We start from the raw sequence: 13,444 nt of genomic DNA on the forward strand, positions 1-13,444 counted from the left end.
GAGAGGATTGCTAAGGAGTAAGAGAAAGAGGTGGAGCAAGGAGAAAAGATGAGAACCAAGTGACAGGGAGAAGGGACTTAGAGGATTAGCAGCAATAAGATGAAAGTGCAAAAATAACAGAGCGAAAGCAGAGCGGTAGGAGCAGCATGAGAGGAAGATGGAAGAAGGATGAGAGGAGGTGGTGAAATGGAGTCACATGTGGAAGGAAGGCTGTGATCACAGACATTTCTGCAAAAACTGAAATCCAAGCTAGTGTTTCTTATTTTTCAAATAAAGATGTTTTAAACTTAATCCGAGCCACATTCACCACACAAAAACAGAAAAATGTCTTATTTTAAGATTTAAAGAGAAAAAAATATGCTTCAATTTGTACAGAATAAAGAAATCTGCCTAAGGGGAGAGAAAAGATGTTTCTTGGAATAGGAATAAATAACAATAATCAATATAACAATAACAGCAATAATAATAAGAAACCAATCAGGTATATTTCTCGTCCCCCATTGGATGTTTTTAAAATGTTTTGCAGTGTTAACGTTAATTAAAAGGAATACAATAAAAAGAAGTGCTTAACAAACATTACAAAATAGGATTAAATTGAAAACATGAAAACATCCGCATGTCAGTGAAGCTCAAAAAAAAAAAAAGCGTCCCAGGAAAACTTAAGAGAATACAAAAAGAGAATAAACAAAAATCTGCTCCTCCTGCTGTTTTCATCCTTCATATTCAACCTCTGACTCATTATTTGGGTTTGTGTCCTCGTGTCATTAAACAGTCATCAATAAATAAACGCTGACATTAAATCACAGTCTCAGCTGGTGATTCTTGGTGCTACACAAGACCAGACAGTCATTACTAACCCATGTCAGTGTCTTTTCAATGTGCCTCCATTGAAACAACAAGACAGATGTACAGTTATTTAGTATAAACTCACTGATAACAGAGTTGGGACCAGTTCACTATGTTGTTTATCTGATTCAATCATTTGAAAAACAACCAGTAATGGTTGCGTTAAAGGTTTCAACCTTCAAGGTAACCTTAGGAGTTTTGGATCAAGCTGTTTATTTATGAGCTGTTTTTGTATGTGAATCCAACCCTGTGGTACCAAACTCGTTGAGTGATCACTATCTGGTGTTCACACGCTAAGTAATGTAGCAATGCAGCAACAAGGCAGGGAGGGAGAAAACTGTAATGTAGTGCAGAGGCTCCCACACTTTTCAGGCTGTGACCTCCAAAATAACGGGGCTGGAGGCCATATTACATTTACAGGCCAATTCAATAAGATACTTCATTTAGCTGATCAGTATAAAATGAGGCTACTTTTGTGCACATGTTGCTGCGTTTCATAAATTAATCTTCCTCCAGGGATACTGTCGTCATCCTCATTTGGTCAACTTGGGGGTTTTCAACAAAGAAATGTGGAAAACAGAGCAAACAATTTCTGTTAAATGGTTTTATTTTAATTTTTACCCCTATTTCTGTTTATATTTTTAGAATGAAAATGCAACTTGAAATATTTTTTTTGATTTAAGAAGTTATGTCCTGACCCCCGCTTTGGAAACAACTGATCCTGTTCACATGTAGATAAACTAATGTAATTAAGATACTACCTCAAATCAGTCTAACCAAAGCTCTCTGCGATCAGATATGTGTTCAGCGTGTTTGAGAGGTTAGACAGCTCACTATGTGATAAATAACTTTCAACATTACTTTCATTGCTTTCAGGAAAACTCCACAGGGACCTTCATGGTTTCTGTTTGATAATGTGTTTCAGGTAAACACGTACAAGTACGTTACACACTTAGATGGAAGATTGTATTAGATGAAACTCAGAATCAACTGGTCCCAACAATCATCTCATAACACAGGTTTAGACTACTTTAAAGGAAACCTCGTCTACACACTGCATACAGTACAAAGAAGAAGGAAGACTTCTAGGTCATGTCTGTACACATCAGGACTGTGCATAGATTACTTATAGAAGAAGACTTCTGATCAAAAATGTTTCCAGACTTTAAGAAAAGGCAAAGAAACGCTCCAGAAAGTCTTATTATAAAATAAACCAATCAGCTTTAGTAAAGGCACATCCATGCACATGTCTGAATGTACAGTGGGGGATTCAAAGGGGTTAGATTAGGGCTGTCACAATGCTTTTGTCTTCTTTCATCACCATAATTATAATAATAACAACTTAAGTATAAAACTTGCTTTTTAAATGGTTGATTGAAAAAAAACAAATTGATGTTTTTAAATCATTTGAAAAGGTCGGTGATATGTTAGATGAAAAGTATCTGCTCATGTCAAACTTGACAAAACATTGTATATATTTTTATCCTGTGTCACTTTTTGTTTCGTAATGCCCCAAATGTTTTTAAAGGTAACAAGTCAGGACTGTAGGCAACTTGGTTGAGGACCTGGACTCTACTACAGAGCCATGCTGTTGTTAGACATGCAGAATGTGGTTAGTTATCAATGTGTCAGAGCTTGTCTGGATGGCAGAACACATTGCTCTTAACCTTGTGTATATTGTTCAGCATTAATGGAGATGTGTGAGCTGTCCATGCTATGGATTCCTAATGCTATCAGGGATACGAGCAGCAACCACAGTTTTTCAAGTTTTCAATTTTAATTTGCAATCAGGCAACAGGACGGCTTTCATCTTAACCCCTTACTGCCTGAATTAATTTACAATAATATAAATATAGAAATAACTTGTGTTTTTTTTTTGCATTTTTCTGATGCTAAATTAAGTGGTAATTGTAAATTTGAAAATAGCACATACAATAGTTATGAAGAAGTTATGTGATATGTATATATACATAGATAAATAAGTTCACCCTCTGACCAATACATTGTGACAGAGTACATTTGATTTGATCCTTGGTATGTGTAAAGTGTGAATTAATGGGTATTAGTGGGATGTAAAGGTCATTTAAGCTGCATCAAGACTTGATGTGGTATGATGCATTTTCACAACAACCGTCATAAAAAGGGTTAAACAGGGCACAGGTTCAGAGGTTCAGTGAAGTCTCCAGTGTTTACAGAACATGTTTGTATCTATTTTCCTCTTTACATTGTACACGTTTAACCTGTATCTATGGATGCAGTGACAAACCATAACCACAGACTTTGGTTTCTGGATTTTTTGTGATCTCATGCAGTGATTTCCGCTACAGAGTCATGTTTGTTTTTAATGCAATGCTGCCCAAAAAACTCCAAGATCTGTCCAGGATTAATTTTGGTCTTTTTCCTGTTTCACATAAGCATGTGCTGTAGATTATTAAATCCACAAATTGTGGACATCACATTGAACTTTCACAGCCTTTTGTTTAACCATAAAACAATGCAAAAAAAAACAGCTTTGTTATTGGTTGAATGTCAGTTAAATAATATTCAGCACAACCTGTGATGGGTAAGGACTCCTATTCTGATAGAGGACACATTTTTCTTTTATAATTCAGTGCTATTTAGACAGCTTGGTAGGATATTTATGTCATATCAAAACATTTAAGTTTCTTTTGTTTCTTTCCCCGACAGATCACCCACCCTCCTCTTCTGTACTGTCAAAAAAAAGGGAAATGGAAACTTTGAATTGTGACAGCCCTAACTCAGGAGGAGCAAAGAGACAGAGACTGGAGATTAGGAAAGACTAATAAAGCATAATAACCAAACTTTAGTCAATCAAAATGCTGTGTCTGGTCCACAACGTTGAGCTTCAAACAGAGGGATCCTTAAAGCAGATTTTGTAGTTAGAGCAAACAATAAGTTGATAAAGAACTACTTTACCATTTATAATTTAGAAAACACTGTGTGGACCAGACACCAGGCCATGCGAGAAGTCTTCTTCAGACAGAAGAGGAGACTGATATCACAGATTGGTGAGGCTACATAGATTTATTGTAGTCCTGCAGACAGTGACGGGCTGAGGTCTCCTGGGCATGTTGAAGCAGCAGCTGCATGGTGGTCAGCAGAAGTGAGATCCATCTCTTTTTCTCCCTCTCTTTTTGCTGGGTTGCAGGAGGTGAAGATGGGAGAAAGCTGCTGTGCATGGTCAGCCTGACGTCCGTCCCTCTTTCTGTCCCTCAACGTTTCTCTCTCTCACTCTCTCCTCATGGTATGTGCAGGTTTGTGAGCGACCGGTAATCGGCTGGTATGAGAGTGTTTGGATTGGAGATGAAGAGACGGGAGGCAGAGGAGTCTCGGTGTGGTGGAGGTCTACAGTCCAAAGTGTTTATGGCTATACTCTTAATCCACAGTCCCAGACTACTTTGAATGAGTTTACAGACTTTCAAAAATAACTCAGAAAAGAACAAAAACTTCATCTATTGACATCAAAATGAATCAAGGACGCGTGCCATGACAGCAGAGATCTACTTTCCACATCAGAGGAGCTCTGTGATACAAAACAGACAAAACAAAGTGTGTCTTACCTCGTCTGACTAGGTACGGCTTAGTGTAGTCCCAGCTTTCGTTGTCATTCTTTATCACATTCAGTCGTGTTGGCTGTTGATACACAGATCAAGAAGACATCAGGACCTATTATATTTATAACACAGGGTCTGTTTTCCAAACCGCCTACTACACTAGCAGTGCCTACTATTTTGGCTGATATTCAGTCTGTGGTAGGTAGTATGCAAAAACTTGCAAAATCTGCAGTACACTAAAAATCCCCAGATGTCCTACTGATCCAGGATTTGGTGAATTACTGCCATCTACTGGAATGAGTCGGCAAGATAACTACAACACAACGCTAACGTAAGACGGTTCATGAGATAGAAGTGAAGTGATGTGAAGAAACACCAGTAAGTCTTGTCACTACCAGTCGTAAAAGAGGTGTTTACTCCTGCAAATTCATTATCTCATATAAACAACTAATTCACTTTCTAAACCATACGTGGATTATAAAGAAGTAGTTTTTATATCCACCGAAAAAAATAAAAATTCCCTTTCAGATTTATTTTCAGTAAACAATATAACTTTTGGTGTAAGATTAGAAATTAAAAATGATGGTTCTGTGTGATATGATGAATAAAATAACTAAAAGGCAGAGATCTGCCCATAGATTGTTTTGTACATTTATAATAAAGGCAAAAAAACATAATCTGTAGATCTGCTTCTGAAACCAGAAACCAGAGATGTATACTACAAAACAGACCCAACAGAACAGTCATACTACATACTATGAGCAAAAGCAGTCCACTCCATAATCACACGTTTTAACTTAATCCACTTTAAGTGAGAACATGTAAAAAACACTCCAAAGATTGAGCCTGTGTGCACTGCAGCTACCACCTTAAACCTGTTCATATCAGGCAGTAACACAGGTTAGTGCCTGGGTGTCGTTTTTAGAAGTCTCGGTTCACTCAGATAAGAAGTCAGAGGATTACACCCAGGCGCTTGTCGTGACTAACAGATGAGCTGACTCCCTCTCTCCACACACACTTTCTCCTCTTCCCAGACAACCCACACATGAAAGCCACTTCTTCTCTCCTCTTTTCTCAGCCTGATTTTTGCTCTCTCCATTTTTCACTAGCAGAAAGTGAAGGGGCCATTTTCAGCCACTTCCCTGATCTTTAATATCATTTTTATGCAGACGATAAAGTGATCTATTTCTCTGAAAGTCAAATAAAATGTCCTCTCTCAACAACTGCCTTACTGTTGTCCATGACAACAGGGGATGTCACTAAATTTCCTCCATTTGAACCCCGACTAAACAGAAATGCAGTTAAGGGACTCTTCAACTGTCTATTGGTCCAACACTCGCAAATATCAAACCTACTGTGAAAAATCTTGAAATCAACTTTGACAAACGCGGCTTTTAACAATCACACCAACAAATTAATCTAATCCTGTTTCTTGCAATTCAAAAATACTGCCACAGTTATCAGTTTGGTTTGGGTTGGCTAGGCAAAGTCGGATCCTGTTTGCGTTTCCACAGCCAACCATGCCCCCTCTTGGTAGGCAGCATGTAAGCCAGTTGCTGATAGCCGTGTCAGTTACATAATAGCGTGACGCCACAACAGCGCAGCACAGTGTATCCCACTAATAAATCCAACAAAGAAGAAAAACTGTAACAGTAAACAAAGAGCAACGACGGAAGACATCTAGCAATTCTTCCTTTCTGTGATTGGCATGTAGGTCTTTGTTACAAAGTGCTATCAAGTTTTGTTGCAGAGAAGTCGGTGTGCTGCCAGGAAAAATAGAGTTGCTGTCGCATAATTCTTTTGACCAATCAATGGTTTGCTGTGTTGAAGCTCCAACTTCTGGGGTCAAAATCAGTATGTCTGGTACCCCAACAGAAGGCTGCCAAAATCTGGACAGTGCGGGTCTGTAATTTGGGGACCTGCCCCAGGATTAGTCAAAAGCTGCGTTTCCACCAGGCAGTACAGGTTGGTTCAGTACAGTTTGGCATGGTTTGGCACAGTTAAGCCTGATCCCGTTTGCGTTTCCACAGCAATCTGTGCCCTCTCGTGGTAGGCGGCGTGTAAGCTGGATGCTTAAAGCTGCAGCTGTTAAACAACAGCATGACGCCGTAGCAGAGCAACACAGTTTACCCCACTAATAAATCCAATGACGAAAAACGCGACACAGTAAAAAAAGAGCACCGATGGAAGACATCCAGCAATTCATCTTCTTTGTGATTGGCATGTGGCTCTTTGGTACAAAGTGCAATCAAGCTTTGTTTCAAAAAAGTCTGTGTGCCACCATGAGAAATGCAATTGGTACTGCTATTGGTATCTCTATCTTAATTTGGGGTTTTTATTTCTGAGTTTGAGAAGCCCTTAGGTGAGATTGAAATCCAATGTGGTATTCATTCATGCTCGCCTCTGCAGATGGTTAACAGCTACAGCACTCCAGTGTGAGAGCAAATGCTGCCTCCAGTATGAAGCTCATTCTTCATTTGCAGTCTCAAGGAAATACAGAAACTGTCCAGATCTCCTCTTAAAGCTCTCTTGTCACCTGGCCAACTGTAGTAGTATGACGCAGACTAATTAAAGCAGATATTTAGACATGCTCACACAGAAAAAACGTGCTCCCTGCAGGCCTACTGGCTGTTAATCAAAGCAGTCAGTTTATCCACTTTGTTGGCGTGTAATCTCACCATCCTGTAATGACTGTTTGGGGAAAAGAAGTGGTTTTCATTTCCTGTTTCTCTCCATCCTTTCTCTGACTTCATCATCCTCTCTTCTACAGTGAAAGCAGCATTGAAATCCTCTGGACTGTGTGGCGGAGATAATTTGTGATTGTAAGCTACACCAATGTCCTGATAACTTGTACCAAAAAAACTGTCTCAAGGAGAAGGGTTCCAGTATCTTGTGTCTCTGCTATGATGTGGATAAAGTGGATTGTGAGACCAGCAAACAAGCTTCACTCACAGTCATCAGCTTTGGCCAGTGATCAAAAGAAAGAAAGAGATCACATGAGGGAACAAGTTTCCTTCTTAGGGCTCTTGGGCTCAGCCTTAGAGAAATGATGAAGAGCTCAGGCACCAGGTAGCTCTGGTAAGAGCTGCTGCTCCTTCACATCCAAACACAAAAAAAAGCCTGAGCCAGTTGGTTTGGTTTGGACATCTGGTTGGAGTGGTTTCCAGAGCTCACTGAAGAGATTTCACTTTGCCTGAAGTAGCTTCCTGGTCCCAACTCAAGGTATGGCAATAGCACAGTGATCATCTCCCAATCAGAGGGTTGGGATTGAGTGTCTTACTCAGTCCTAGTGCTCTCAAGCAAAACACTCAACCTAATGTGCTTGTGGTGGCTGTGTCGGCAGTGTGTGAATGGGATTACTTGATATTAGGGCCATCAAAGTTAACAACTTGATAATGTGTGAATTCCTTAAAAGGCACCCATTGTTTATTTACAAACAACATATTGAGTATAGTAAGGGTGTAACAGTACACAAAAATCACGGTTGGGTATGTACCTTGGTTTTAGGGTCAAGGTTCGGTACATTTTCAGTACAGTATGGAACAACGCAAAACCATTTGCTTGTTTAGCATGTTTATTAAACCAAAAACTTGCCATTATACAGCGAGGGGGGAGGCTCTTCAAGCTCCGGTTGGTCGTTAGCAGCAGCCATGATGCACAATTCAGACACAAGCTCCTGTGGCTACAGAAGCTCTTTGATATTCATCTTCTGATTGGCTCACCGTGATATGCACATGATCGCAAAGCACAAATCACAGACCACTTTCCTCATGAATATTAAAACGCCTTCCCTGCTCAGCCAATCATAGACGAGTACTCACGTGAATATTAAAGAGCCATGTGCAGCAGCTAACGTAAACTTACTGTACTCGTTCGAATACAGCACTATAACAAACCGAACGCCCTCATGGAGCGGTTCGATACGGATACATGTACCGTTACACCCCTTGAGTATAGTGTTTGTTCCCGCAGGCCACAAAGTCAAGCTCAGTCCGCAGTGCATCAGCTGATCATAACACCAACATAACAACGGATTACATCTCTAAATCCAATAATCTTCCTACTCTTCTCTTTTCTGCTGTGTCTGATTTTATCAGTGTAACACATGTTTTTACTGATGCTCATTCTGCTCCAGTCTGTACTCTAGGGGTCTAAGCTGCTGCTCTCCATGCATTGGCTTTCTGTGTGAGACATGAGAGGAAGGGGCAGTGTGCTCTCCCCACCTGTGATCTTTAATATATACAGTCCATGTCTACAATGTGACCCACCACCTGTGGAAACTCTTAAAAGCTTGGTGTGGTATAGCTACATTACCAAGTGTCGCCATAGGATGGTGCCTCTTTTTTGAGCTGTTACAACAAGACACAAAGTTCTCGTGCTCTGATCGTTACGAGTGGATAGGGGTTATTGTCATGTTCTAATGTAATGACCAGTGGACAAAGAGGAGAGCATTGTATGGCATGGCTAACCACTGAATGTTGGTAGCAGTAGTGGATGGCTGCTAGTAACACAGGCTCACAGGTGAAGCGGAGAGCCCTCCTCTCTTTCTTCATAGTGGTCCCATCTCACTGCTGGCTTTATTTTCCCCATGATAAGTAAGTCATAGTCCCACTAAGGGGCTGTTTACACAACAACTGTTTCAGGGTGAAACGCAAAAGTTTTGTTGCGTTTTGGCCTCGCGATTACACGGAACCGTGTTTTAGCCAAACTAAAATGCTGACTTTTACAAATGGCCTCCAGAGTGGGATTTTTCTGAAACGCTACCGCCACCGTTGCTGTGTAAATAGTAAGCTGGCGTTTTTAGTGAAAACGCTGACATCACGCTCCACGCGAGTGCATACAACAGTCCAACAGTGCCATTGTTACGATCCTCGCGGACTACCGTGTTGTGCTTGTGCTGCTCAATCTGCTGTATCTGCTGTCTGTCCTTCAACAAAGTGTGCATCTTTTGCTCCACTTTTTAACTTAGTATTCCCTAATACACAAGATGACTGACTCAACTCTACTTGGGTGGAGATCTCCCAAAAGCGGCTTCTGGACAGGACAAATACAGCACCACCTACATGCCTGGCATGCTTACTACAGCGTTTTCAGTCCGTCAGCGTTTCCGTATAAATGCAGATTTTTTTCACTGCGTTTTAGCGTTTTAGGATGAAATGTTGTCATGTAAACGGGGCCTTAGTGAGATACCTGTACAACACGTCTGTTGCTGTGATGCTTGAGGTCCATCGTCTTTGATTTTGTCTCAATAACTACACTGCACAATCCCTAAGTGTTCAATAGAAGCTACCATTTAACTAATGTCAGTGATTTGAGGGATGAAGTCTCAGTTTGAGGAGCTCTAATGTCAGAGATGCAGTGTGACTCCAGCCTTGAAGAGCTGGTATGTGTTTGTGTCTCTTACCCGTGCGTACTCAATCTTGAGTGTACAGCAACCAGCATAGATGTCGGCTCCATTCAGAGCAGCTTTGGCCTTCTGAGCACACTGAATGGACTCAAATCTGAGCAAGCAGGGTCAAGGAGAGGACACTGACCTTACAATAGACACACACAAAAGGCTACAGCATTGTTAACTTCTGCACTGACTCTGTTCTGTGGTGGCCAATGCAAGTGAGAGCTTGATTAATTAAAGAAGCAGTTTTCACAAAGAGAAATACAGAGGAGACAGAGGAGAGCTGGGTTGATCTAACCCAAGTAAAAAAAATGTTGTTACCATAGGAAGTACCTGCTAATCTACGCCATATATTCAATGCAGAAGCATAAATCAGGCAAAGCACCAAAATCTCAGAGAGGATACTCCACCATGGCTTGGATTCCATTTCGTTTAAAGATGACGATCCTCAGCACACTCCCGATGGGGTTACACACAGTGTACAGAACATCCTGGAAAATAATGGAGAAAACAGTCAATCCTGTGCTGAAATGATTTCATTTCTGGTAAATCAATAATTTAATTTATCTCAGAGAATAAAAGCACAACTCAAGGGAGCATCAAGCACAAAATACTGTTTTTTTCCCAATCAGTTCAGCTGTTTTGCAGCTTTCAACAAACTTTACCACCATCTGGTGATTCAAGTTTAACAAGGAACTTTTAATGGGGCCAATTCCTTCTGTTGGACTGAGGAAACACTGATTCTGAACAAAAAGGTTATTGTTCTTTGGATGAAGAATGTTTTTGTATCAATATGGAAACGCTCCCAATCTGAATTTATATCATTTTCTAATTCTGAAGAATCAAATAATGATATTTCAGTCTCCAATTTGAAAAAGTGTGTTGTGTAAAGTGTTGTTTCATTATGTTGATTATCATCAGAGCTGGGCACACGTTAATTTATCTGTTTATTGTCAATTATTGTCATTGCTTTTTAGAGCCAAAAATCTGTCCTTGGAGAGCTGTATGAGAGCTGAAAGAGACTGCTCTTACACAGTCAAAAAATCTGTAAAGAGAGGTATGTTTGTTCAATGTAGAGTGATTTATATATTTCTTTGACATTTATCAGTCATAGATGTTAGTAGATCACACCCTTCTTCACCTTTTACAGTAAAGTATCAGTCCTTAAAACTTCCTGCACATAAAAATAAAAGACAGTTTATGGTCTTATTCAGGACTTCACTGCAGGGACTATGAGTCTGACAGCAGCATCTGAGCCTGTGTCCATGTCATGAAGCCACAGCTCAGACCTGTCACTCAGTCTTCATGTTCCCTGTGTGAAGCAGGCGTGACACAACAGGTTAACACAGCTCACAAAATTCAGCTGTGAAGTTTGGTTTTTGTGTCCATCCCCAGTATCCACAGTGGCTCCATCTTCCTGTCACTTTGAACAGTGTCTGTGGGCGCCTCCTGTGAAACCTCTTGAAGTAATCTCTGGATTCTTTTAGAGTTATGATGTGTGGGGATTAAATCTTTAAGCCATAAAAAAAGACTCATCAGCCTTCTTGTTTACAACTGTTCATGCAACACTTTGTGTTCAGCAAATTCCAATCAACCATCAACAGCTGTTCATACCAAGTTTTTATCACAGATAATGTTGTATTGGTTCGTTGTCACTGAAACAGTAGTATTGTTTTTTGTTTTTTTTTAATACAAGTTAAGTATTTGTTATCATAATGCCAGCCGGCTGCTGAAATGATTTTGTCCAGTAGTGTCTCATAAACCTCAGACTACAGATAGACCAATATGGATTTTTCCGGGCCGATACGGATACCAATACCGATTATTTGTAGTAAAGGAGGCCGATAACCAATATTTGAAGCCGGTATTAATTTGCAGTCAAAGTGCAAATACCGGTGTCAAAATTTTGAACAATACAAACTCCAACATGCATTCAAATACCTTTAAGCATGAGTTTATTAAACAGCTCCCAGGCTTAGTAGCATGTTTTATAAAATCAAATGAAAACGTAAAAAAAATTATAGCTTAAGTTTTCCACAGTAAATTAAGTTTTCCAAAATTTAATGTAACTGCAATAACTGTAATAATTGCACTGCTGATTGGCTGTTTCCCAAGCCATGCCTCTGCTTGTAACCAATCAGATGGTACTGTGGGTGGGACAGTGCTGGGGACTGAGTAGTGACTGCAGACAGCAGAGCGGCTGCATCAGAGCTGCAACAACACAGTTTTAAATTTGTTTCTTAACAGCTGTCAGATTAAAAAAATGCTGATGCCGATATGCCTCAAAATGCCAAATATCAGCCCCGATAATTGGCCTGGCCGATAATCGGTCTATACCTACCTCAGACAGGTCTTCAGTCTGGCTCCCCCTGCATGTTGACTGCAGATGTCAACTCCAGCTACGTGTTCAGTTAGGCAGGTTGCATGATTGACAGACAGCTGAAGTTGAGACCAAAGAGTTCCCACCTGATTCCCACCCCAATGGTGAGCCTTTCTTTGTTCATGTTGGGCTGTAAAACCTCAAACCTGTTTACCCTTGGCCTGGCTCCTCATATTATGTTCCATAGTTGTTGTAGTCAGGTTAAATACAATCTGGTTTTGGCATGGTTTGTTTGATTTTGAAAGGTGTTTTAAGGTGGTTTCTGTGCACAACGTTCTGTCTCACTCAATGCCCTACGGTCAGGGGCGCATTTAGTCGTTTGGGGGCCCAAGGCAAACCCAGTCAGTGGGGCCCTCCATGTCCTTGTAACTCATCTTCCTCAGAGCTAGACTGGCCTTCCCTGGGTCCACTGTCTCTTTCCCAGAATCAAGGCATGAGACAGTGCTAATCTTGTACATGGTAACTTAACGCAACTAAATGCATTTCCTCAAGTTCTGTACTTTAGTTTGATTTTGGAAAAAGTGAATACATAATTTAGTCCACTTTGTCCTGGATTTGAAATCTTTTATGGTCAATTGACAGCTTATTTGTCCCACAGTGGGGAATTTACAGAGTAACAGTAACAAACAAGAAAGTATGAAGCGAAAAACATTACAGTAGGGAAATATTGAAAAAAATAATTTAGTAAAGAAAAAATATGTAAATATCAAGCACAACATAAAACTGGAAACAAAATCAACTGAAAGAGGTGATATTTACAGTTACCATACTTTTTGGTACTATTATTTTAAAGTTAATGTATTTTTATTTAACCTCCTGTCCAGTAAGTTATGTATCCAAAAAAGAGATTTTGTACAATAATGTTTATCACCAACTCAAAAAGTTTGATTTTGAGAAAATTATCCTGTTTCCTGGGTTAAATAAAGTCCTTAAAATCCTAAAAGTGTTGTATGTTTTATCTCAGATCTCAGAAAAACATTGTTTTTATTTCAGACTTGGTTGAAAATAAGAAAAAAAATGGGGAAAAAAGTGTTTTTTACCACTTTCTTCCTGAATCATATTTTCAGATGTGTTGTAACGTGGAAAAGCCCATTGAATAAGAAGGGAGGGGGAGTACCCAAAACCACCATTAAAGATTAAGCCTTTTGATGTATTTTGAAGCATGTGAAGTAAGATTTAGAAAAAAGAAATGCTTTCAATTGAAGAGAACTTTGTAAATAAGTTTTTAAGAGATGCTCTGGGGGCCCCTGG

At 39.9% G+C, this 13,444-nt stretch overlaps 1 protein-coding gene across 1 annotated transcript in view; it reads right to left on the minus strand.

Annotated features, from left to right (window-relative positions):
• LOC141794938 (heterogeneous nuclear ribonucleoprotein L-like) overlaps nt 1-13,444 on the minus strand; it is a 54,421-nt gene that overhangs the window by 21,351 nt on the left and 19,626 nt on the right. The window contains exons 5-7 of the mRNA XM_074675604.1: nt 10,219-10,304; nt 9,826-9,922; nt 4,428-4,500 (exon numbers count right to left, since the gene is read on the minus strand). Coding sequence (XP_074531705.1) covers nt 4,428-4,500; nt 9,826-9,922; nt 10,219-10,304 — 256 coding nt within the window. The remainder of the gene's footprint in view (nt 1-4,427; nt 4,501-9,825; nt 9,923-10,218; nt 10,305-13,444) is intronic.

The sequence above is a fragment of the Halichoeres trimaculatus genome, unplaced genomic scaffold (genome assembly GCF_033239565.1).
Source record: "Halichoeres trimaculatus isolate MK-OKI-2021-1 unplaced genomic scaffold, fHalTri1.1 fHalTri1_scaffold_8, whole genome shotgun sequence".
NCBI lineage: Eukaryota > Metazoa > Chordata > Actinopteri > Labriformes > Labridae > Halichoeres > Halichoeres trimaculatus.